The sequence below is a fragment of the Coturnix japonica genome, chromosome 2 (genome assembly GCF_001577835.2).
Source record: "Coturnix japonica isolate 7356 chromosome 2, Coturnix japonica 2.1, whole genome shotgun sequence".
NCBI lineage: Eukaryota > Metazoa > Chordata > Aves > Galliformes > Phasianidae > Coturnix > Coturnix japonica.
The window spans coordinates 116,239,676-116,263,483 of NC_029517.1; the positions used below are offsets into that span (position 1 = coordinate 116,239,676).

Sequence of the window (23,808 nt, forward strand, 5' to 3'; positions counted from 1 at the left end):
TTAAATTCATTCTAGTGCTAAAATATTGTATTTCCCATAACAATATTAAAGTTTCTATCTCTAAGTTACTATTTTTTTATTATTTTTGTTGGTCAAAAACTACAACATCTGTTTCTTTATTGTTTTTCTTTCCCAATTTATTTTACACTGCTATGTGCATTTTTATAGTGAATAACCACATACTTTCCTAGATGATTACTGGTACCCACCATTCTTCTTCTGCATCACATTTCATCCTCGCTGTAGCTTCCCCCCCTCCGCTTACCCCCGAATGAATGAATATGCACCCTGGAATGTGTTTCCTTACTCTATCATAAAGATGAGATAAAAATACCTAACAAATGAAACAATGAGTAGCAGACACACAGTAATACAGGTTTGCTCTTGTTCCTAACAGGAAGCAGGCAGAACATATACGGAATACTTTGCATGTCTCTTTCTGTAATAAATAGTAAAATATATATGATGATGTGTTCGTAGAATTTGATTCACATTCTCTTAGGAGTATTTGGAATGACTATCTTATTGTGCCAAAGGTGAGCACAGAATTTGGGAAAGCATCTTTTCCATAAGCAGATCCTGTAGATTGGATGCAGCTTGACTCTTAATAGTGTTCCAATGAAAACAAGAATAATTTTTGTGCAGCCTTAAAAGGCAAGCTTGAGAATGATACCAAATGTTGCAGCACATGTGTTGATTTGTTATGTTACATTTCAGCTGTTAGTTATGCTAATGGAACAGTTTCGCATATTTCGGTTTATTTACTTTAATGGCTATGTGCATGTAGTTCTTTGCAATTGCCTAGTAACACAGATTGCACGATGTTCTGCTGTCACCACCAGGCCAGCACTGGAAATAAGATAAGGAAAAGGAAAGAGACCTGGTCCTTAATTTTCAGCCATGCAACCTTTGCAAAAAGAGTGGAAGCGAGTGCAAAATTAAAACTAATTAAAAAATATAAGACATAAGTTAAGATTTCTCCTAAAATAAAAGACCACTACCAACAACAACAAAACATACAGGAAAATCAGGATTCAGCCTAAATGCAGCAGGTGAAAATAGACTCATAAAAAGAAAAGAAAGAAAAAGAAGAACTGGAAGGCATTTCTCATGCTTTTAACAGAGTGACACTGCTTTGCACCTGACTCTCTGATTAAGAAAACTAACTGTGCCCACAGATTCCACAGTAAATTTGGGGCAGTATAATTTTTCTAATGGAAAATGGGACTCATCCAATCTCCCATATCCTGACACTTCCCTGTTAATTCCCTATCAGGTTTCCCAAAAGATGATCTAGTTAAGCATGCAGCAAGCAGAGACTCAGTTATGAAGATATATAAGGACAGGGACAATACGACCGTGCTGTCCAATGTGCTTGTCCATTTTCTTTGGTGACAGTTCTGGAGAAGGACTCTAGGAACGTTTACATTCCTGTTGTGAATGAGGCCCCTTGCCATAGGCTTGGGCCATCTGGATGGTCTGCCTTAGAGACACCATTAGCTGCACTTAGGTTTAATCTGTACTAGAGCGGAAAAAATAAACAAGGTAGCACTTCAGGTTGTCAAGTTTGTTACAGGAAAGAGGGAGTACAAGCCTCAGCTTGAAAATTCGGACAAATATACAAATTTCTGTCATTTCCCCCAGTGAAACTTTGAAATAGGAAGACAAATTCAAGATGCTCAGTAACATAAGCCATACAATGAGATTATTCTCCACTGCTCCCTACAGATATTTATTCCAATGACATCTGAAGTAGTTTTGCTCTGTTACAGCATATACTCAAATATGCAGATAGAGTAGACTCCTACACAAGGTTTACAGAGGAAAAACAGACTGAAGTTTCACAAAATGATGTTAAAATTTGCTTAGAATCCTTCTAAAAATATCACACTGCTGCAGGCTCCTTCTCTGGCAGTATCAGACTATTCTGCAGTCAGTGAGAGCTATCAGCACCTACAGCCCGCAGTGAACTGGTTTGTTTTTACTTCATTCCATGACTTAAAGTGCATATTCAATTAAGAATTCTTGTTTATAAGAAACATCGTTTCTACTGCAGTAAATAAGTGTCTAAAGATCAAATTATGAATGTGGAGGAAACCTATGTAAAGAGTATAATTACAACCTGACAGTCAGAAAAGGTAAAGCAGGACTGGCAATTTGAAGGTCCACTTTCATGACTTAAGGTCAATATATGAAGTCTGGTCTATGAGACTTGCAATTCTAACCCACACAGGAGATGGAAAGAAAGGTAAAGCACAATTAGATGATTCATAAAAAATGTTATCACAGATGTTAACACTAACCAGGCAGTTTCCAAATACAACGCAGAGTAGCAAAGGGGAGATTAGGTAAACTGAGTAGAAAAGATAAAACTGGGAACAGACAACAGAGCCCAGAAATCCAACTATGCGTGTTTAACATTTAAATCAAGTAATCCTGTGGAAGCAAGCCAGAGAGCCTCTTTTACTGTCTACAACCCAGATATACTTTGGTGTGAGTTGTCAAGATTTGGAAACATTTCTATTTTCTATCCTTTCCAATCTTTACACTGAACAAGTGTATTTGTGAGGGAAAAACACATTATTTACAACTTACTTGAGCTTGCCTGCATATTTTAAGGGGATGAAGAGTTTCTTGGTAGAAAAGCTGATGATAAGCCTGTAGGTCAGACCAAAAGTACGCACTGTTCTTCCACAGCTAGGGATGAAAAAAAAACTGTAAGTTATTGCTACTCGAATATCAGGTCTTTGTAAAAAGGTTGAGTTTCCAATGCAAGTAATTATTTAACTCATAATAAATCAAGCTCAATTTAAGATGGATTTAATCTTCTGTTGCTTGTTGGCAAAAGGACAATATGTTTAATAGCATCATCACTACGATACTATGTCTTTTATTGTATCCTTTATGCATTTATTTATGCCATTAAAATTGTTAACATTGTAGTTAACATTTGAAGAGTAACCACATTTCAGTGGCATAAAGCCAGCACTTAAGAAGAAATGCTGATAATGGACGTGCAAAATTTGTGCCATGGCTAAATAGCATTTTGTTGCAATAACCAAAACAATTAAATGTTGTATACTTGACGTATGTTACTGTGACGATCATTGCACTTTAATTATATGAATTTCTGAGGCAGAGAATCTTGGCCCTAGTTCACAAATTCAAACAAATGTCAAGTTATCTTTCAGCAAAAGGAGTCTAGATACTCCCTGAAGTCTGCTCCTTTTATTATATGCTTATGGGGTTTGAATCAGAAAAATACCCTAAAATCCCCACTGGGCAACAATTAATCAGTGGCAGAGAACTGCTCCACAGACTGCAGCCCACCAAACCTGGCATATGAATGAAATAGGAAATAGGAAATAATTTTCAAATGAGTCTGCCACCTGCAAATACTAGAGAGAATGAGTGTGGGTGCCTATCTCCTGTGAAAAATAAGTCATTTTTATCTAGATTTCTACCTAGACACCTTCAACATTTTTAGCTTAAGGTATATAGCTGAGGAAACATTGGCTTTTCCTTTCTAGTAGCATTTCTAGCTACTGCTACTGCATTCTGGGTCATGACAGTGGTGAAGTAGATGTCCATCTTAGCTGTGTTCAAGTCCCCCCTTAAACATTCAGTGTGTCTCAAAAGCCACCGAGCACTGACTCAAAATGATAAATTGTTCTATCCAATTGTTCTAACCAATCCACTATTTACAGTGAATGATGACTGATGACTGCAGGCAAGAAATAGTGTTGTGTTTCTCAGAAATTCAAGAAGCTTCATGGAAGCAGAAGAACATATTTAAAACGTTGAAGATTTTGGACATTACTAACTCAACAAGTAAGGAAGCAGATTATCATGACTAATAGCACAGTGGATTTTCCATTTTAATAAAAAATGTTTTTGTGGGTTAAGACCTCATTTCTTCTGCCAAGTTAAAGGCCGGTTTTTAAAAATGATTTTTATCCCTGATGGTACATTGAGATTTCCAATAGGTTTGAAACAGTTAGGATCTGACAGCTTGGTTAAGACCTGTCATTAGTTTGAATATACATATGAACAGTTTATTGTTGTTGAGGGATTGTAGTCTCACAAGTAATAATTCACCCAGTCATCAATCTTTCGTTCTCTAGGTTTTTTTTCGGTCTGGCTGCCCTCTATAACTTGGCATTCAGTCAATTGCAGGCTAAATTATCACAGGGCAGGAAAACTCTCGTACCTTATTCCCTGACTTCTCACAGAAGTGTGTGAAGTAGTAACCTGCTCTGTTCTCCAGATAAAGAGACTGCAGCATGTTTTCCATTCTTGATCCCTTTAAGATAACACTGCCAGCAGCACTTTTCCCCTGGACAAAAAAAAAAAAAAAAAAAAAAAGTATATAATTATACAACAAGAAATAACAGACTTGCATTATTTCAAATGTCAGTGCATTGCATATGTCAGTACATACAATTGAGTACAAGTACCTTCATCCCAAGAAATCAGACTCCATTTTGTACTGTATATGCAATGTATCATAGCTCTCCATATATTTTTCCCCAAAAACATTTATGTCTCATGGAGTAAATCTGATTTCTTAAGGTGTGCTGAGTAGCAAAATGATCATAGTATCCTTTAGATAGTTCCCTGAAACAGGAAAAGAAACTAGGCCATAATTCTGTTGTGACTTATTTAGCACCGAATTCAGGGAACTGAAAGTCTGGTATACTTTCCTAGGCAATTATTCCACTGAAGCATTTATCCAGTGAGTTTTCCATAGTAGCCTACTGAACACATGGTCTCCATGGAAAAGATCAACACTTTCTAGTGAAAATAAACTGCTGTATGTGCCATGATCTCCTATCAACTATGTGACGGATGCCACACACAAAACACTAACATTCTAATTACACCTCTGCAAAGGGCATTGACATTCACATAATCAAACTAATTTTCCCCCCATCATTGCCTACTTCCCCTTTAATACTACAGAATAAAATATTTTAACTCACAATTTAAGACAACTTAAATTTTGTTACTACTTACTGGGAGCAACTCAGCATAGGTGTATCTTCTATGAGCCAACTGTTTCATTTCTGTAGTTTCATCCAAAGTTAAGCAATGGACTGTGTCCCTGCTCACTGACTCTGGCCTAAATCTATGAACAAATACAAATGTCAGTATTTATTTACCAAAAAACTAGGACTTTCTGAGAATTAAATAACTCAGAAGGGACATCAGATGGGTTGAATGACAGCAAATAGGAGAGGTAAAGTAGATGAGTTCCAATTTGCAATGAATGTAAAGCATGCAGAGGAACGCCTTTTGTATATAACCCTGTGGAAACCAGTACCATGGTGCATCTTTGAGGCTAAGGTGTATTAAAAGAATATAATCATATGTAGAGAGAGAATAAAAATCTCTTATGTAGAAAAATTAAACCTATTATGGAATAAACAAAAGGACAATCAGCCAGGAAGAAAATCTCCATCTGCATCACCAAGCAGAGAATTGTATTAAACATATTTCATGACAACTGTAGAATCTAACAGCCTCTGATAACTGTTTCATGTATATTGGTGTCAAGAAAGGCAAACAAAAACTTTTGTGCTTACCGATTTCTACTGCTAAGAAAGTCTTCCCTCTGGGGGCTTTGTCTTGATGACAAGGCAGATGATAATCTTGATGAGACCTTCAAAGATAAATCCAGTGTGTCTAGTTTCAATAAAGTTGTTGGTGTGCTAGTCTTACTTTTTATTATAAAAGTATATAGAAATAAAAAAGTAATTATAAAATAAAAGACATAGAAGAAAATAGGGCAATTCAGGTTATTTTTTTCACCCTAGAGTTTTCTTAACATGTTCTTACTGACTACTTGAAATCATTAAAAGGCTTTTCAGTGTCATTGTTCCTTAACAATCATACTATGTTACTCTGGAAACTGCAAAATAATTTTCTGAACATCTTCCAAGATTTTTCAGATTTTTAGATAATTGTAATCTAAAACTATCCACTTTAAAGTAACAGAGGCTTGTTAAAACAACATATGTCACAAATCCTCCAGTTGTTAGTGGAGCCACAGTGTAGATTCACACTCTCCAAATATCTTCTGCCCTGAGACTTAATGCAGTGTTACTGAAAACCTGCAGGCCAATGCACCTCTCAGATTAAGTCTTTCAAGAAAGAGCAGAGTCAAAACTGAGCTGGCCACCTGCATGTGTAGCCACTGATTGAAGGACTGTGGTGACTGTGGGATCTGGGCAAAAATCTGCTCTTTTCACAAATTTGAAGGTAGATTTGGGGTAACTGCAGTGAAGTTGTAGGAGTTACTCTCAATTAAGATAAGTCTGGTTGAAGGATGCAAACTGGGCCGCTAGATCCTTAAACTTGCAAGTCTGAGAATGTCGAGACATATTCAAAAGACTTATGAAATAGCCAGGATAACTGAAAAATACGGCTCAATTTACAGAGATCTGATGCATAAAATACAGTAAAATGATACTGCAGTTTTTAATATAATCATCTGCTGGAGACAAGCTTGCTAAATCTAGACTTCCTAACAAGCAAGTATGATATTTTTGTCATGTTCAATTCAAACAGTTTTATAACTGTTTTTGATGGGATGAGGTTTTGGTCTCAATGTCATGACACTACCCACCTGAGGAAGGGAAGGTAGTATTCCAGGCATACCAGACTTAGTTGTCAATGGCAGCAATGATGTCATTTGTGGAAAAGGATCAGTGTCCACCCTTGGTCTCTCCTGGCATGTATGCCAGAACTTCAGCTTTGCACTGGCAGTTTCTATCGCTGTTGAATGAGTGACACAAAATCTGGGACCCCTTAAAAAAAAAAGGAATATATGAATAAATGAAATACTGAGATATTTGGCTTACTGGTGTTTACTTTATCAATATACAGTCCTACAAGTACGTAGAATTAAAAAAACAAAGATATGGTTAGACACTGCATTCCTCCAAATCTAAAAACAAGTTACACCTAAAAAAATGTGCAAATATTGCACCATCACAAAGTTGTTTTTACATGAGTCTACATTAGGATGTGCCACATTCATTGCACAGCAAAGAATAAGAGAATTTTGGGTTATGGGACAGAAAGCACAACTCCCATGAGGCTCCACAGCAAAGTACACTACTGCAGTTATTTGTTTCTGCCTGTAATTTGTTGGTACCTCTCGAGGGGGAGAGAAGACCTTCAAACATTGAGCTAATGTTTTCAAAGCAGGCTAGAATTTGTATCCTTGCTTAAGCTGTCAGTATGTAAAGGCATTTTGTATAACAGACATTAAACAGTAAAGTCTCAAGGTCAAATTCCACATAGATATATACACAGAGCATCCTGAGAAACTTGAGGAAGTCATTTTGGGGAGTAGGTTAGGGCAGAATTAACCTCCTCTGCCTTGGGAGATTTCCCTACCCTGCAGCCAAAAGTTTATTAGAATGGTATCCAGGGTAGCTATACAAAAAGTAGCTCAGATGCTCTGGCAGTAATATAACAAGGGCTCAGTGAAGCAGATCTACCTGTCTTCTGGGCAGACTGCAGTTTAGTTTAATCTCAACTAAAACTGAAAGACCACATCTGCTATTATTTATGTGGCATTACTTCTCATGACTGCAATAGGAGAAATGAGATGAAATAAAAATAGTGGACTTAGAAAAGAAAAGAAAATTTGTTAAAAAGTAGAATCTTAGTTCATGTTCTTTTTTCCATACCAGTAAAGAAGAAGAGGTTTCACCACTTCAGGCTGAATCTTTCTTAAATGCCTTGTATTCCACCGCTCTCCATCTAGTAAACCAAGTCTGAGTAACACTTCAGAAGTGAGGAAATAGTCTCCACTGCTCAGTAGATAGAGTTTTTTCATTTTATCAAGTTGCCTTGAGTCAACAAAAATAGTCACATAAGCATGTATCAGATGCTACGCAGAACTAAGTACAGCTCATTCTACTGGTTAAACTGCTGTAATGCAATGTCTCTAATTGCAAGTGTCAGAAGTCAAAACAATGTTTCCACAAATTAGAGACAGGTTGTGTATAACAAAAAATGTACGGTGCCTTGGAATAGACAATCTGAATCTAGTAGTCTTTCACTGAAATATTTTGTCACGTAGAATGCCCCACTTGCGATTTTAATTTCTTCAATTTTCTTTCTTTTTATTGCTTCCCATTCTGCAAATTTCTTTCTAACAAAGCTTCAACACTGAGGTGATTCTGACATGTTATCTTTATCAGCTTCAGAGGAGTCATCCCTGACTTACCTGTCAGGATACCCATTATTAATTGTGTTTATTCTATTCAAACACTGCCATTATTTATCCTGAAATCTGAAAACTTCCATTGATCAGTGTTACAAGTATAAGAAACAATAAGTGCTAAATAACAAGAAATACCTTTGCTGCCTTGTAGCGTCCTTAAGAACCTTTAGTCTTTCAATATCCATCCAGAGCCACCAATACCTCTCACCAAGTGTTCCTTTAACGAATTTCTTGAATCTTTCAAACTCATTTCTGTTGCCAGTGTCATAAGTTCTGTGGTTAATACACCAAGCAGCCCTACTGTCTGACCCATTGCTTTCAGAGCTTGATCTTATGCTTACTTCTTCAGCATCTCGTTCCCTTATATCTCCCATGGACTCCGAGACAGCAAATGGAGAAGAACTTTGGGATAAGAGTGGTTCTTCAGTACCACAGGCAAATTCATTATTTGATAACTCATGTGTAAACATTTTAGGCTGTTGCATGAGTTCCGAAATTGATTCCTTTGTTTCAAATGGAGTATGTGATGGAGTTGATTCCTCCAGTAGCTGAGGAGTTGCATTTTCCCATCCACTTCCTTCTTTTGCTGCATTCTCCAAATCCTGGTCTGGATAAACTCTTTGCTGTGAGTAGGAAGGAGGTTCAGCAGTGGCTGTAGAAGAACCTTCCTCAGATTCACTTGATTCCCCCATAAAAATACTGTCTTCCATGAATGCTGTACTTGGAGAGGAAAGGAATCTGCAGCGCTCATATTTCTTAGGTAGGGAACCTGCTTCTGCATTAAATCAGAAAAGATTATTGAACACCCGTTTGGAACAGGACTGTCATTTTGCACATTTTCCAAAGCAACATATTTGTGGTGTTGTGTTGCAGTACAGGTAACAAGCAGAGGTGCTTCTGCTGTTGTTGTCTGGCTAGAAACTCAACCCTGTGACTCACAAATTCATTTCTCTGTTGAAGTCCAGCAGAACAGCAGAGCTCAGAACAGCTTCCTCCACAGCCAGCTATCATGGTTACTCAGCTGAATATCCAAGCTCCTCAACACTTATTAAACCACCTTGTTGTGCTGCAAGCTCTGGTTTTTTAAGTATTTGCTTGTGATGTGATGAGAGTCACTACCTGTAGCGGGATTTTTTTCTCTTTGGGTGTGAGAAAGCTAGTAAGTTAGAAATCTTAGTCTGCTTATATTGATTCCTTAACTGGCCTTGGCTAGTTGGGTAAAGTTTTGACACACACAGGGGGATGACAAAGCATATTATAACAAGGACTTTGAAAACATTTAAGAGACCTGCAGCCCAGTCTGCCACTCAGACCTGGCTTCTTTTTATTTGTCTCATAACTAGCAAGTTCACAACAGTGACCGGTCCTGTTTGTTTGTTTTTGTCAACACCACTTCACTCCTCTTTGTGCCCTTGTTATTAATCTTGCCCAGACTGGTGAGACAAAAGACCTTTCAGCTTTGACTTGCTCAGGTATCTTTTCTGATTCTTAAAATCTTTAAACAAATCAAGTACTTCTTGGATGTTAGGGGAAAGTTCTTTACTAGGAGAGTGGTTAGGTCCTGGAACAGGCTGCCCATGGAGGTTGTGGATGCCCCGTCCTTGGAGGTGTTCAAGACCAGGTTGGACGGGGCCCTGGGCAACCTGATCTAGTAAAGGCGTATGTTTGGTGGCCCTGCCAGGCAGGGGGGTTGGAACTACATGATCCTTGAGGTCCCTTCCAACCCGGGTAATTCTGTGATTCTATGATTCTGTGATTCTGTGGAGTATGTAAGTATAGGTGACTTTGAATATATGTACTATTTAACCAGGTTACTGCTGCTATCACTGTGAAGGTCAGATCTGTAAAACTGAGCAGAATAACCACAAATATTTTGAACACTGACAGAATCAGAGCAACCAAAAGATGTAATTCATCTGTGGCCTTTCAATATTGACACATCAATCCAACATTTAAACCATAGGATTAGTTTGATCTTTCTTTTCCTAAAGCTAAGATTCAGGCCTTCATAGTCTATTCTGTCACTAAGGCAAACACATGGGTAGATTTGGTCACATAGTCAACGATGAGGATACTAAAACTTCTGAGTACATGTATCACATCAGACTGAGAAGGACTTTAAAGTAATTTCAGTAAATAGATAAATACATAAATAAAAGTTTATGACAAATTACAAAATTATTTGTTTATGGAAAGAAACAAATTAGTTTTTTCCTGCTTGAAGCCTGTGATATCATGTGATAATGAGAAACTATGGCTGAGCCCTTGTTGCTTAACTTGAAGGCTACCTTTTTCACTCAATGAACCTTCTCTTTCAGGCAGACCAGGCAAATGCTGAGTATCTTGAGTTTGAACAGAAGCTACAGGATGCGTAAACGAATCTGTAGTTTTCACGGATTCGCTTTCTTTTGCCAATGTAAACCAATCCATTGTTTGGGAAACTGTAGCCTACAAAAAGAAATTTAATAGAATAATTCAATTTTATTAACTTTAGTGTTTCTGAGAGCAGAGGGCTTATTGTCTGCAGTCAGTTTTGTTGTCTATTCATATACATTTCTATTACAATAGTTCTCAGAGAAAATAGCTGTATGACACATAGCACACTCATGACATAGCAGTGCTTCTGTTTAAGCTGTGTTACAGCACATCAACCTTCTGTAGTACAAAGAGCTTTGAAGGAATAGCCAGAGAATCAGTTGTCTGCTTAGGATGGGATTTCAGTTACAGCAATTAATTCCAATTCAGTCAAGCTCATTTCTACACCCACTAAATATTTACTTTACCTGGCCAAGTGATACATAGAACCTCTTCATAGTCAATGAAGTGTCATCCTCCTCAGGGGAGGGGCGACTTGCATCTTTCTTCCTTATCCAGGGATAGTACTTGCTATCTATAATGAAATTAATGCCAGTCTGGCTCCATTCTACCTGTGATATCAATTTAGCTAGCCTGAAATCAGATGTTCAGACAAGAAAATAGTTAATCTTAGCTTTGGGTCAGAGATACAATTTATTTTTTTCCCTAGATTAGACAATAAAAAACACAATCATTGTGAAAATAAATTGCCACTGTGAACTTCATGTTCTACTTTATTATTTCACCCTGCGGCTGCTGTCACATAGGTAAACACCAGCATTGCCACTCCATAGTCCACCAGCTTTATAGTTGATAGTCTGTTTTACAGTATAAATCTTTACCAGCAAAACTGATTTCTGCCAGGATGGTCTTGTATGTATCAAGAAACACTCAAACGGATTGTTTACTAAAACAGAACCATTTTCCCAGATTGCAGAAGCTCTGTGTTGGTAACAGACACTACATTTCCTGCTCCTGACACAAGTAATCTTCCAGCAGCAATGCCCATGGTGCTCATACTAATTAAGCTTTCAGATGATAGCAAGATAGCTATCATCTTCCGTCAGTTACTATAAGAGTACTTTACAGTACTGAAAAGCATTCCATTACTCCTGACTATGAGAACCTAGAAACACGTGGCTAGAGAGGGTGCTTTGGGATCAAGAATCGCGGCAGAGCTTACGTGAGTTAGATAGCAGTATGAAGTCAACCAAGGTGCATGTGAAGGGAAGAGAAGCTTGTGACCGTGAGCTGAATGCTCAGTTTTGTTTGTCTCTACATCTTGAGGGCAAAGGAGTTCCATTCTAGAGTTGGCGTATTTTGTGGTGGTTTCACACTGATGTGCAGATATGCTCCACCACACCATACTCTCACTACCCTCCCTTAAAAGAACAGGAGGGGAAAATACAAAGACTCACTGAGATGAGGACAGGGAGATCACTCACCAATTATCATCAATAGCAAAACAGATTCAGATTAATATAATTTATCAATAACAAACTAGAGCAGTAAAAACTAAACGCAACCTAAAATTACCTTCTCCCCCACCCACACTCTTCTACCTTCTCACCCCGAGTAAGAATCTTCTGCTCTGCACCTGGAGCACCTCTTGCCTTCCTGCTGCACTGTCCCAGGTGCCTGCAGGGCTGTTCTCTCACATCTCACTCCTCTCTCCCAAATGCTATTGTACAGCAGGTATCTCATTTCTTAAATCTGCACTCACAGAAGCACAACCAGCACCACTCATGGCTCAGCCTTGGCAGCAGCAGAAACCTTTTGGAGCAGCTGGAACTGGCTCTGATCTGACACGGGGCAGTGATGGGCTCTGCTCACAGAGGCCAATCTTGCAATTAAAACCTCACAACATAAACCTCATGGGTATGTTCATGTTCATCTTTAAACATGCATTTTTATCTCCTCAGTTTATCTTGATCCTAATTCAGGAAAGCAATTTAAAGCACTGGTATCTACAGGAACTGGGAACATGTATGTCAAGAGGGTGGAGAGATCTGGAGCGCAAGATGTTATGAGGAGTGCCCAGAGCAGAGGAGCTGAGGGGAGACCTGATGGCAGCTGCAGCTCCTCACAGGGAATACAGTGAAGACCATTCCTACTCCCTCTGTAGTAACATAGTACGTAATCTGTGGTCATGGGAAGTTACAGAATGACCAGCAGAAAAAGTGACTGTTTTTAATTTCTTCAGGGTAATAAAACACGAAAATTAAACAGAAAGAAAAAGTGGAACAAAACCGAATTAAAACGTTTCTTCAAGATTAGTTAAACAGAAAATACAAATGTACAGATTTTAAACTGAGAGACAGCACAAAAGACTGCAATACCTGTACTCAAAGTAGCAGTCACTCTCTAGAAATGCTGGAAGCCTTTCCTTCTTAATCCACTGTACTGCTTGTTCTCGATCAAGGCACTATTAAAAAAGAAATACCAACCATTTGCAGCAGCCTTGGCTTATTTGTTTTGCTTTCTGTGTAGGTGGTTCTCTCCTCTCTCTCCTAAGGCATTAAGGAAAACTAATATCCAATGAACACCACCTTTGCTATCCAGCATAACCTTTGTGCTAGGACAGCTGAGTTTCTTCAGTTTGTTGCTAACAGGTAATTATGTCTAAATCTATATCTTCTATAAGAGTACGACTTTTTAAACAAACCATGGCTTCTTCAAAAATTATATATGTATGAATTGTGCTTTTATTATACAGTTCCAGTGCAGATTAGATGCTCAAAAATGGTCTGCAAGTAGGAAACTGCTTATTTCTCTGACTTTAACACCATCTATAAACAGTGACTATTACATTTTCCCCCAATAATTTGAGGAATAAGGAAGCCCTAGCTTAAATTATAATCCCAAAATGGGAGAACTCTGGATATTAAAAACAAGATCAAACATTCTTAATGCCTAGCAGTTATCATCTTTCCCATTTCTATGTTTTATGTTGGAGCATTGCATAACTCAGCTGACACAGCAACAGTTCTAATGTGTATCTAAGTGCAAATAGATTCAGGCCCATAATAGATCTTAGCTCAGGTCATCCAAGTCTCAGTGCATGGCAGAAGCAGACACCTAGATGCCACCAAAGAATGATGTGGAGGTTTTAAGCAAGGAGTTATACAGAACCAGCAAATTGAAAAACTTGCCTAAGGGTCTTACACAGAGAGTAAGTCCACTGGGAGTGGGCCACAGCGAACCATTTCTCTTAGAATTTATACTATTCACAATCTTTTTTTTTATTCTTTTCTTTTTTCCTTTCTCTCCTCTCATCTTCTTTCCTCTTCTTTCCCCAAAGTGTACTTCATGCGCTCTTAGCAGGTGACCTGTTTTATTTTTCTGAGGTGCATTTTTCATGAATTTAGTGGTTAGGAAAAATGCAGTAACTCCTCTTGTCCAAAGAAACAGGTGAATTTTGGACAAGGATGGAAGTACCAATTTTTTTGCTACTTGCTAGATCAAATAATCAGTTCATGTAGATTACACTTTAAATTTTCTTTCCATGAGCTAATATTTCATTTGGGACTAGGTTTATTTCTCCTTCATATATATCTGTAGGGGATTAAAAATATAAATTACTCAGAAAGTGGGTGGTTTCATTTAGAGAGAAGAAACTATTTCAAAATATGGAAAGCTTATGTTGGCAGTGGCTCACACAATCTAACTTGTGGAGATGGAGACTAATTACTCCCAACCACACAGAGTATACCTCCTTTTGGTAACTAACAAGCCTTTTGGAAATACAGAAGGTTGTCTCTTTGTTTTGGCCAATCAATCCGTGTTTAATATTTATGTATTAACTGAGTCACAGCCCAGGTTTTTATCTGAATGATTCATAACATGTTCATGTCTGTACATGGCTGGTACACAAAATTATATATACTATCAGAAGGAAAGAATCTCTATTCTTTTCCCTTCCCCAAAGACAGATGTGACATTTAATCTAATAGGGTTGTTACCTTGGTTAGCTTCCTTACCCAGTCAGCCTTAGGCCATGTTTGGGACCCAATCCAGTAAAGCTTTTAGCACGTGTTAAAGTTTAAGCATGTGTTTAACTTCATTTGATTAAAGTTAAACACATACTTAAGTGCTTTGCTGAACTGGGGTTTCTCTGAAGTAAGGTATGTGGGATGCCAGCCAGTTTCTTTCCATAGTGATGCCTACCCAATTTGCAGGGTTTTTTCTTCATGTGTTTCAGGCTTAGTTGATTTCAATCACTGATAAGACATTTAGCTCCATATCAGTAACTCCCAAGCATGAGGGCACACATACAGAAAGATCTTTTACTTATATATAAATTTGTGACAGTGTGAAATTGAGGTGGAGAAAAAAACAGCACTGATGTATTATTAGTTTAGGTGCATTTGAATTCAGTATGCCTGAAAGGTCTACATAATTTTTCCAGTCACAGATCATTTCTGTCACTTTTCTGATGGTGATGGCTGCTCAAGATGACTTTTCATAGGAAGCAACTGTAAATCTCTTTACAGTGTGAAGCAACTGAAGACACAAGCAGATAGAGTGAAGGATCAGCAAAGCTCTATGCCGGAAAGATCAAATCCTATTTGATCTGAAGTGAACCACTTGGTGTTGATATTGAGATACTTCTTCTAGTTCAGTCATAGGGTGGTACAGTGAATGAAGCTGACTTCTCCCATCTTATGTAGTTGCAATACTGATTTCTGGCAGCTTATCTCAGGCTCTGCCTTGAGATGCCAGAGCTGAATAGGATGAGGGACTTAAGTTGCCTGTTGTACATTTTTAGGCTGGGATAGTTCATTTTCTTCATATTATCTCATATGATACTATTTTCAATCTGTGACCAAAACAATATTGAGAGCTATTGCTAGACAGGGCTTAATCTGTGCCAAAGCCTTTTCACACCATGCCAACAAGGAAGCTGGAGGTGTACAAGAAGCTGTGAGGGGACATAGCCAAGACAGCTGACCCCATCAGACCAAAATAGTGCTCCTTTCCATATGGCGTCATTCTCAGCAATGAAGCTGAAGAAAAGAAGAGGGGTGAGGGAGAATGTTCAGAGTGTTGGTGTTTGTCTCGTCAAGCAACTGCAATGTGCGTTGAGCCCAGCTGTCCTGCAAATGGCTGAATATCAACCCACTGTTACAAAGTAGTGAATGAATTCCTCATTACCCTTTCGTTGCACATGCAGGTTTTGCTTTACCTATTGATATGCCTTCAGCTCAACCCATGAGTTTTCTCTCTTTTACCTTCCTAGTTCTCCATTCTGCTGGGGAAAAGTGAGCAAATGATAGCATGGAGCTTAGCTGCCTACTAATGTTAACCAACAGGAAAGTGACAGACAAGAAGAAACACCATAAAAAAGGTGAAAAAAGTGCAAAAGCATATTATTCCTCAAAATACCACAGAATCATAGAATCACAAGGTTAGAAAACCTACAAGATCATCTTGTCCAACCATCCTCCCATTACCATTGCTAACACAAGCCACTAAACCATATCTTGTAGCTCTTCATCCAGACACCTCTTGAACACTGCCAGGGACTGCAACTTCACCATCTCCCTGGGCAGCCATTCCAGTGCTTGACCACTCTCTAAGAGAAAAAGGTTTACCTTATGTCTAATCTAAACCTCATTTGGTACAGCTTGCAGCCGTTTCCTCAGGTCCTGTTTGTTGCCTGGGAGAACAGGCCAAATGTCTCCTCATCACAACCTCCCTTCAGGAAGTTGTGCTTCCCATCCTTGGAAAATTCCATGGAAAAAGGAAGATATCCTTAAATAATAGAGGAAGCCTGTTGCTCCAGTCCATGAGAGATTTAAGTAGTAGAGAAGACAGTGTGATGGCTTTCAATTTGTCAAAAAAGGCTGACCAAAGTTGCAATGGTGTGAGGTTATCCCAGAGAACAGTATTAGCCATTCTTTTACAAGCACAAAACTTTTTCTCAGTCAATTCCTGAGTCCAAATAAGATATCAACAATAGCTCTTCTGCTTTTGTGCTCCCAAGCAACGTATTCATGAAAATAATGGTTTAACATGGTAGAGATGTCTGTGAGCCTTTTCCTGTCATAGCATTTGTCCAGTTTATATTGCAGATAATTGCAATCTCACTTAACTATCGTTTTGTTAAACATCATTGCCTTTTGACCTCTCTCGACACTGTTTTCTTTTCTGAAAATCATCAAGCTTCCACTGAGCAAAGCAGCAGTCTGCTTTAACTCCCTGATTTTCTCTCAGCTTTCCAGCTATGACATAATTTAGAGCAGCCGCCTCTAAAAATGTAGCAAGACCTTACACTGGCCTTGAATGAAATGAACTGAAGTCACATCAGTCACACCAATGCAAAGTAAGCAAGAAAGGAACAAACCAAGTATCCCAGAGAAATATATATCTTTTTTCTCCTCCAAATCAATTGCTTAAAGGTAAACTCACACAACTAATTATACTGCCTTGCATTCTCTGAGGTGCATATAGTTCTTAAGATTTTGATTTTAACATGCCTAATCTGGTGCTGAAGATAGTCCTGAAAGCAAGCAGGTAATTGACAGTTGTTTGAACAAGTCTTGAACATATTTGTTCTAAAATCCAACATTTCTTGTTGCTAAAGGTTATTTTTTCTGGCCATTTCGATTGATGCTAACCATCAAAATCTTTGGGGAATTGATGGAGGAGAGACTTATGTGTTGCCAGACCACAGATGAGCTCATAGCCGCACAAGGAAATTAATTAATAAGGAAGGACTGAGATGCATTAGTTTCAGTCAATTTGCACATTCCAGGGATCACTAGTAAAGTAACAGTTATCATAATATTTTTTCTTTTAATATTAAAAAGTATTCAGACCACACAACTGAATCCTGCCCAATAGAATCTTCAGAATTCTGTGCTACAGGATGTATATGTGTAATTCCATTCACTTGTCTGGGAGACACATGTGCATTGCAGGGCATAGTTTGGCCCATCATTCTGTTTTCCTAACATAAATCAACATTTTTCCCAAGCTACCAAGCCAAACACAACAATAACTACTGCCAGTATCTCTACAGTAAGATCTAAATATAAATCCAGTGGCTATAAGATGCTTACCATAGTGTTGTAATTTGGATCAATATTGAACGCCGAAGAATCAGTGATCTTTTTGGAATGCTGCCCATCATTCTTTGCTTTTCTTATAACATCATAAATGGGATTTGGAGGTTTCTGATCATGTAGAATTTTTTTCAGCTGGTGTTCCAGGCGTTGTGGGATGTCATTAACTACTTCAAAAACCCCAAAGTCTGAGTTAAACTTAACTGGCTGAGCAAAAGTCTACAAAAGAAGTTTGGAAAGTTTATAACACTGCAATAGGGGAAATAACTCATTTTTAGAAGTTACTTTTTATAGAACAGAATCATCCTACAGAATGCAAGATGGTATTACGAGGCTTCTTTCTCTTGATTTTGACTTATTCTAGATAACAGACCATTCATTTTCATATGCGAATTATAGATCCACTACACAAATTCCTAGAATATATAGTTTACAGTGACTTCAGTAACTGTTCTGGAGGATACTACTTACCTCCAAGTTTACATCTCCAGTGTCATTCTCACATTTATAACCTCAAACAGTCAGAGCTTGAAAAGAACAACAATGAATCTGATTTCTAAAATGTTAGAGCATTTGAGGAGGATGAATCTGAAGACTTCCATTCGTAGAAAAGGCTTTTCCCTATGTTATTACTTGGAGGCCAAACATCTACCAAAATAGATGACCTGTAGCTAGTGGTCATACACAACTGCATTGGTTGATTTTACAGAAACCTTGAGGAATACCCAAGACATTTATGACTCTGAGGATCTATACGACCAGAGCATATGAGCATTTCCCAGTACTCAGATGGAGGACAAGAAGGCATGTCATGGTCAAGAACTGAAGAAAACAAGAATGTGAAATCCTGGCCGTATCCAGATCCAGTGCCAAGACCCTTCTGGGCACTATTCCAAACAGGCTCCCACCTGGTGTTTGTACAGTTGTCATTTCCCTGCTCTTATTAAGATTATTATACTACTTCAGGTACTGTATTTCTCATTTCCTTGAACTTTATATATCACAGTATGCATACAGAAGCATATATATCTACACCCAGAGACATAATTCACGTACATATTACATATATTGAATATGTACTACATATAATATAGAAGTATATTATAAACCAATTTCATTCTTCCTTTACACCTATGGAAGTCCAAAGTTACCATGTCAGTGTCAGCTATTTTGTTGCTCCTGTTTGAAGTCCCCGTGTTGATTAATGTCATATAGAGGAATGTCCAAAATAAAACCATGTGGCTGCAACATGTGGTTACAACATTCCCTGCTTATCCCATAACATCTCACTGCTGAGGCTCAGCCTGGCAAAGAGCATATCATGTGAGAGCTTTAAGAATACGATTAGGCCTATGACAGAGAGTCACTGGCCAGAGTCATGCACTGAATTGCATCAGTCTGTTTAGTTACCTACGTAGTTGAAATCAAGGCTTGTTTTTGTTCTCCGACACCTCATGCCTCTTTTGGCATTAATTTTCTCCAGGGTACTCTGCAAGATTTAGTGCCTTTCTCCAGAAGCACTGAGCAGCATTTAGAAGAGGCTTTTATGTGTTGTTTTATGTGTTCTCTGTACTCCATTCAGATCTCCTCATTTGCTGTGTGTACATTTCACTTAATTGCAAAGCTAATTTTGACAGCTATCAACTTCTAAGTGGTTCTACCTTAATAACCTCCAACTATATATATGTGTATATGTGTATATGTGTATATGTGTATATGTGTATATGTGTATATGTGTATATGTGTATGTGTATATGTGTATATGTGTATATGTGTATATGTGTATATGTGTATATGTGTATATATGTATATACATAGTGTGTGTGTATTTATATATGTATGTATGTATGTATGTATACATAGTTGTTGTTGCTTGCATGTGTTTTTGAGGAGGAAACAGAAGAAAATACACTAGAAGGCAAGGTGCTTCAGTCTCTCAGGATCTGAAGTGCACTTTCTTGCAGAAGAAAAAAGGAAACAAAATCCAAATTCCATAGCCTAGAACTACACAACTAGATAGGAACAGATTGTGTTAGTTACATGATATTCCAATTAAAAACGAAGCAAAGATGCCGTAGTTTATCACTTATCTACTTGTATTTTATCTCTTGTAACTTTCTCTAGATCTAGGTTTGTCAGTACACACTCTAATTAAATGAACAGAAAACATATGGCAACTTTAATGTAGCAAGACAGATGCCAGTGACCAGTTTTAAGATGTAGAGGGTATTGTTGTTTTGGGTGTCCAACTAGAAATCATTTATAAGACACATAGTAATGGAACAAAAGAATGTTCATGAGTGATGGGTTAACAGGATTAAGACTTCAGATATTACATACTTGACTGAAACAGGTGGTTCTGGGCAAGAACATTGAGGTTTGGACCAAGGTATGAGTTACCTGTCCCCAGGGGCAATTATTCTCCTTTACCTGACACTAGTAAGACCATATCTGAAATACTGTATCCAGATTTGGTTCCCTAGTACAAGAAGAATGTTCATAAGTTTCAGTAAGCCCAGCAAAAGACTGACAAGCTGGAGCACCAGCCCTGTGAGTAGGGAGGGAGGGACCATGGCTTGTGTAGTTGAAAAGAGTGCAGTGGGGACCTAACAGCAGTCTGACAGTATTTACAAGGAGATTATTGACAGAGCCAGGACAAGAGTTGAGACTTATACACTGAAACAGGGGAGGTTTCAACTGGATGTAGGAAAAAAAAATAACAGGATGATAGGAGTGGGAACAGACTGTCCAAAGAGACTATGGAATCTATTGCTGGAGGTTCCAAAGTCCAAATGAGGAAAGTGGTGTTCAACCTGGTCTGAGCACTAAGGAGATGAACCTGCTTTGAGCAGGAGGCAAGACTACAGACCTCCATGAGGCCCTTTCCAGCATGGAGAGATCTACAATTCTGTGCAACACCCAGTTTCGTCCAGATACAGAAAACTGTTCATCGAAGCATCATATGAAAGCATTTTAGAACTTTTTAAGCCTTTCTGGGGAAGTGTATCTGACCAGCTCACTTGAGAAAACTAGGATGATAAATAGAAAGTTTATATTGGCGTAATGAAAGAAGAGGTAAGTCGTGACCTTCTTAATTCATCCCCACAACAAAAATAAAAACGATAATGTTATAATAAAATCAAATAGGAACACCAGCCAAAAAAAAACCTAAGCTGATGTTTTGTAGGAAACGTTTTCCCAGCTACAGAACCGGACAGAGAGAATCAGTCAGTGCTCTCGGTATGTGAAAAGCTTTAGAACAAAACACACACTCTAGCCATTCCCACACATTACAAGCCACACACACACACACACAGAAAATAGCAAACCTAAAACCTTTCCCACAGAAGCCAAGTGCCATAAAATGCAATGTTTCACAGGACAATAATGGGAAAAGTTTATGGCATCACCATACTCCAGGTCATTGTAATAACAAGAAATCTCTTCTGTGGAGATGACTACGTTGTGTTAAGGATTGGATAATAGCCTACGCTATGAAATAAATGTTTGTGCCAATATAATACTGTAAGAAATGCCTCTCTTACCCCAAATTTGGCAATTTAGAGACAAGAAAAATACAATAACCAAAGACTAGAAGTATCAATGCATTCTTCCCTGCAGTCTTTTTTCAATTTGGGCCAGTTTTTGATCCTTTGAAGATAAAGAGGAAAAGCTCCCAAGCCAAATTATACTGCAAGATGTTTTAAGAAAAGGAAAAAAATTAGTTTTGGCAGGAGCCTTGAAACTTGGGATTCATACATTATCAATTTGGAACAATAAATAGGATCAACAAGGATTTGAGAATACCGACAAGTAAGTCTACAGACTTTACTAACTATAATCCATGGGCAATTTTCCCTTTGGCCCCAGTATAACTGAGATTACTCAGTGCATTTATTTCAGCTTCAAATAAAAACCTTCAAGCAAACAACACAAACTGTTTTCACATTGTGGTACCGCAATACTTTAAAAATCTAAACTATTGTCTGCACATTTTTGACAGAGATTTCCTAGATGTCGTATGTACATTGAATATGATTTCAGCTGAAGAATAAATAGAATATATGATTATGAAACCTAAAGTTATACGCTTAAATGAAGGGAAGGGAAATTTCCCTCAGTCATCCCAAAACAAAACCAAAACAGCATCCATCACTGTGTTGCCAGGATATCAGACATATAAATCTTGCTGTTCTCTCTGCCTTAACACTTTTCAGATACACTTCAGATACAGCTAACAAATTGCATAAGTATGCTCACCACATCCCACCCTAATTAATGTAGTTTGATCCCAAGAGAAACGGGATGACCACAGCTTGGCTTCCTCTTAGGTTAAGGCCCTGAAAGGGTGGGAATGAACCAAAATCTCATCCAGGAGTTTTGCCAAAACATCTTTAAGACGGGTATATATGGATCATAAATAAAAGTCAGTGAGAATCCAGACCAGAAAAGAATCTGAGCAGCCTTAGGAAATGCCTGGAAAATTCAAACTGCATATGGTCATATGGTCAGTGCCACATCTCCCACTGACTTTAGTGAGTGCAGGATTTCCCTTCTGTTGATGAGTAAAAAACAAGTTATGATCACACACCATCACTGAAGAGAGAAGAAAGGCAAATTATGAGTAAAGCCACCTTCAGTAGGAAGTTAGGATAGATTATTTTGCTTCCTTGAATGTCAAAGATGTTTTTAGTCCTGGATAAGACTCAACATAACACACATGTGAGGTGTAACTGACTTAAAAGCTTTTTTAAGCGAGGTTTTAATGGCATCAGCAGCCTCCCTCCGCAGACACGGAAAACACAAGAGGAAATTGATGAGCATGCAATGTAGCCTCACAGAATGATCCACAGCTATCTTCAAAGCAGAGAAGGACTTGAAACATGCAGTAGTGTGGATTTCCTTCTTCCCTTTCTGTCACCTGCTACTCATAGGTCCAGCCTGATGTCATTCTTGACAGCATCAGGTTTTCCAGGCTGATTCTGTTTTTCTTTTCAGAAAGAGCAACAGGCACAAACTTTATTCCTTTATTCCTTTAATTGTTTTCCCTTCATTAAGCAGGTAGCTCCTGTTGGGCGTGGGAGAAACAAGTTGATACTAATGAGGCCTCCAACATGGAGTTGGATGGAGACTTCTGACTTACAGCTTTTCATTCCTGGATAAGCATATTCTCTGACATATTCTGCCAACAGCTCCAAGTGGAAATGTAGATATACCAATGCTTCTCATAAATTTTTCATTTCTGATTATTTACTACAAAAGTACTGGCAGCAAGAGACCTCGTGGGATTTTTATTTTATCTTTCTGAAGTATTTTCCTTACAAACTGTCTTTCTTTACAGCATGCAGATCTTTGGGGTACACCACTACTCATGTCAAATTGTACCAGATACTATTATAACTTCATTATTTCTTAAAGGTTATTATGATGTTCTATATGCCAGAGTTGCTTTATAAATCAAAATAGCGACAGTCTCTTAAAATAAGCGTATGCTACCACTGATTTCTTGTATCAGGTCACACAACATTTTCAGTTTAACTTGTTGCCTGACAACTAACACACCTGGGTAATACTGTTTCTAGGCAACAGAGGATAAGCACAACAAGAATAAAGCAATGGAATTTTCAATATGGTGTTTTAGTCAAAGTGTTTGAGAAGAGGAGGGAAATTCAGAGTACAGAATATTCAAACCGCAGAACCCAAGGTATTAATGGAACTTAATCCTGTGGAGGGTAAATCCTCAAGAAAAGATCAAAGAGAAAATAAAACCAATTATGAGAACATTACAAATAAACACAGCTAATACGTCCTCTGTTTTCATGAACATATGTCAATAAATAAATAGAGACCATGTGTCATCTCAGAAACCTACCAAGATTACCAGAATAAAGCAGTGTTTACTCAGGACTGTCTGTGAACCCTTTGCTGTGGGCTTCAGAGCAGTTGGAAGGGCTGGGACAAACTGCTGCATTTCAGAGCTGCTGAGCTGAGCCAGGACTCTGGGTTGAGGAGCCCTGTGAGGCCGAAGAGAATGTTGGCTACTAAAAGATGTCCTGAAACCTGTACATATCCAAGGAGATCCAGAGACTAAGAGGGCTGAACTTCTTTCCCACTAGGGATTTTCTGTGATTTGAGGAAAACCTGAAG

At 38.2% G+C, this 23,808-nt stretch overlaps 1 protein-coding gene across 6 annotated transcripts in view; it reads right to left on the minus strand.

The window, feature by feature from the left end:
* RGS22 (regulator of G protein signaling 22) overlaps positions 1–23,808 on the minus strand; it is a 61,021-nt gene that overhangs the window by 32,442 nt on the left and 4,771 nt on the right. For 5 of the 6 annotated variants that reach the window (XM_032442814.1, XM_015856129.2, XM_032442815.1 and 2 more), the window contains 11 exons: positions 17,659–17,880; positions 12,934–13,019; positions 11,023–11,188; positions 10,528–10,687; positions 8,375–9,014; positions 7,701–7,862; positions 6,629–6,809; positions 5,586–5,662; positions 5,017–5,128; positions 4,211–4,336; positions 2,596–2,697 (listed from right to left, as the gene is read on the minus strand). In XM_032442814.1, coding sequence (XP_032298705.1) covers positions 2,596–2,697; positions 4,211–4,336; positions 5,017–5,128; positions 5,586–5,662; positions 6,629–6,809; positions 7,701–7,862; positions 8,375–9,014; positions 10,528–10,687; positions 11,023–11,188; positions 12,934–13,019; positions 17,659–17,880 — 2,034 coding nt within the window. The remainder of the gene's footprint in view (positions 1–2,595; positions 2,698–4,210; positions 4,337–5,016; positions 5,129–5,585; positions 5,663–6,628; positions 6,810–7,700; positions 7,863–8,374; positions 9,015–10,527; positions 10,688–11,022; positions 11,189–12,933; positions 13,020–17,658; positions 17,881–23,808) is intronic. The other variant, XM_032442816.1, reaches the window with a different exon arrangement.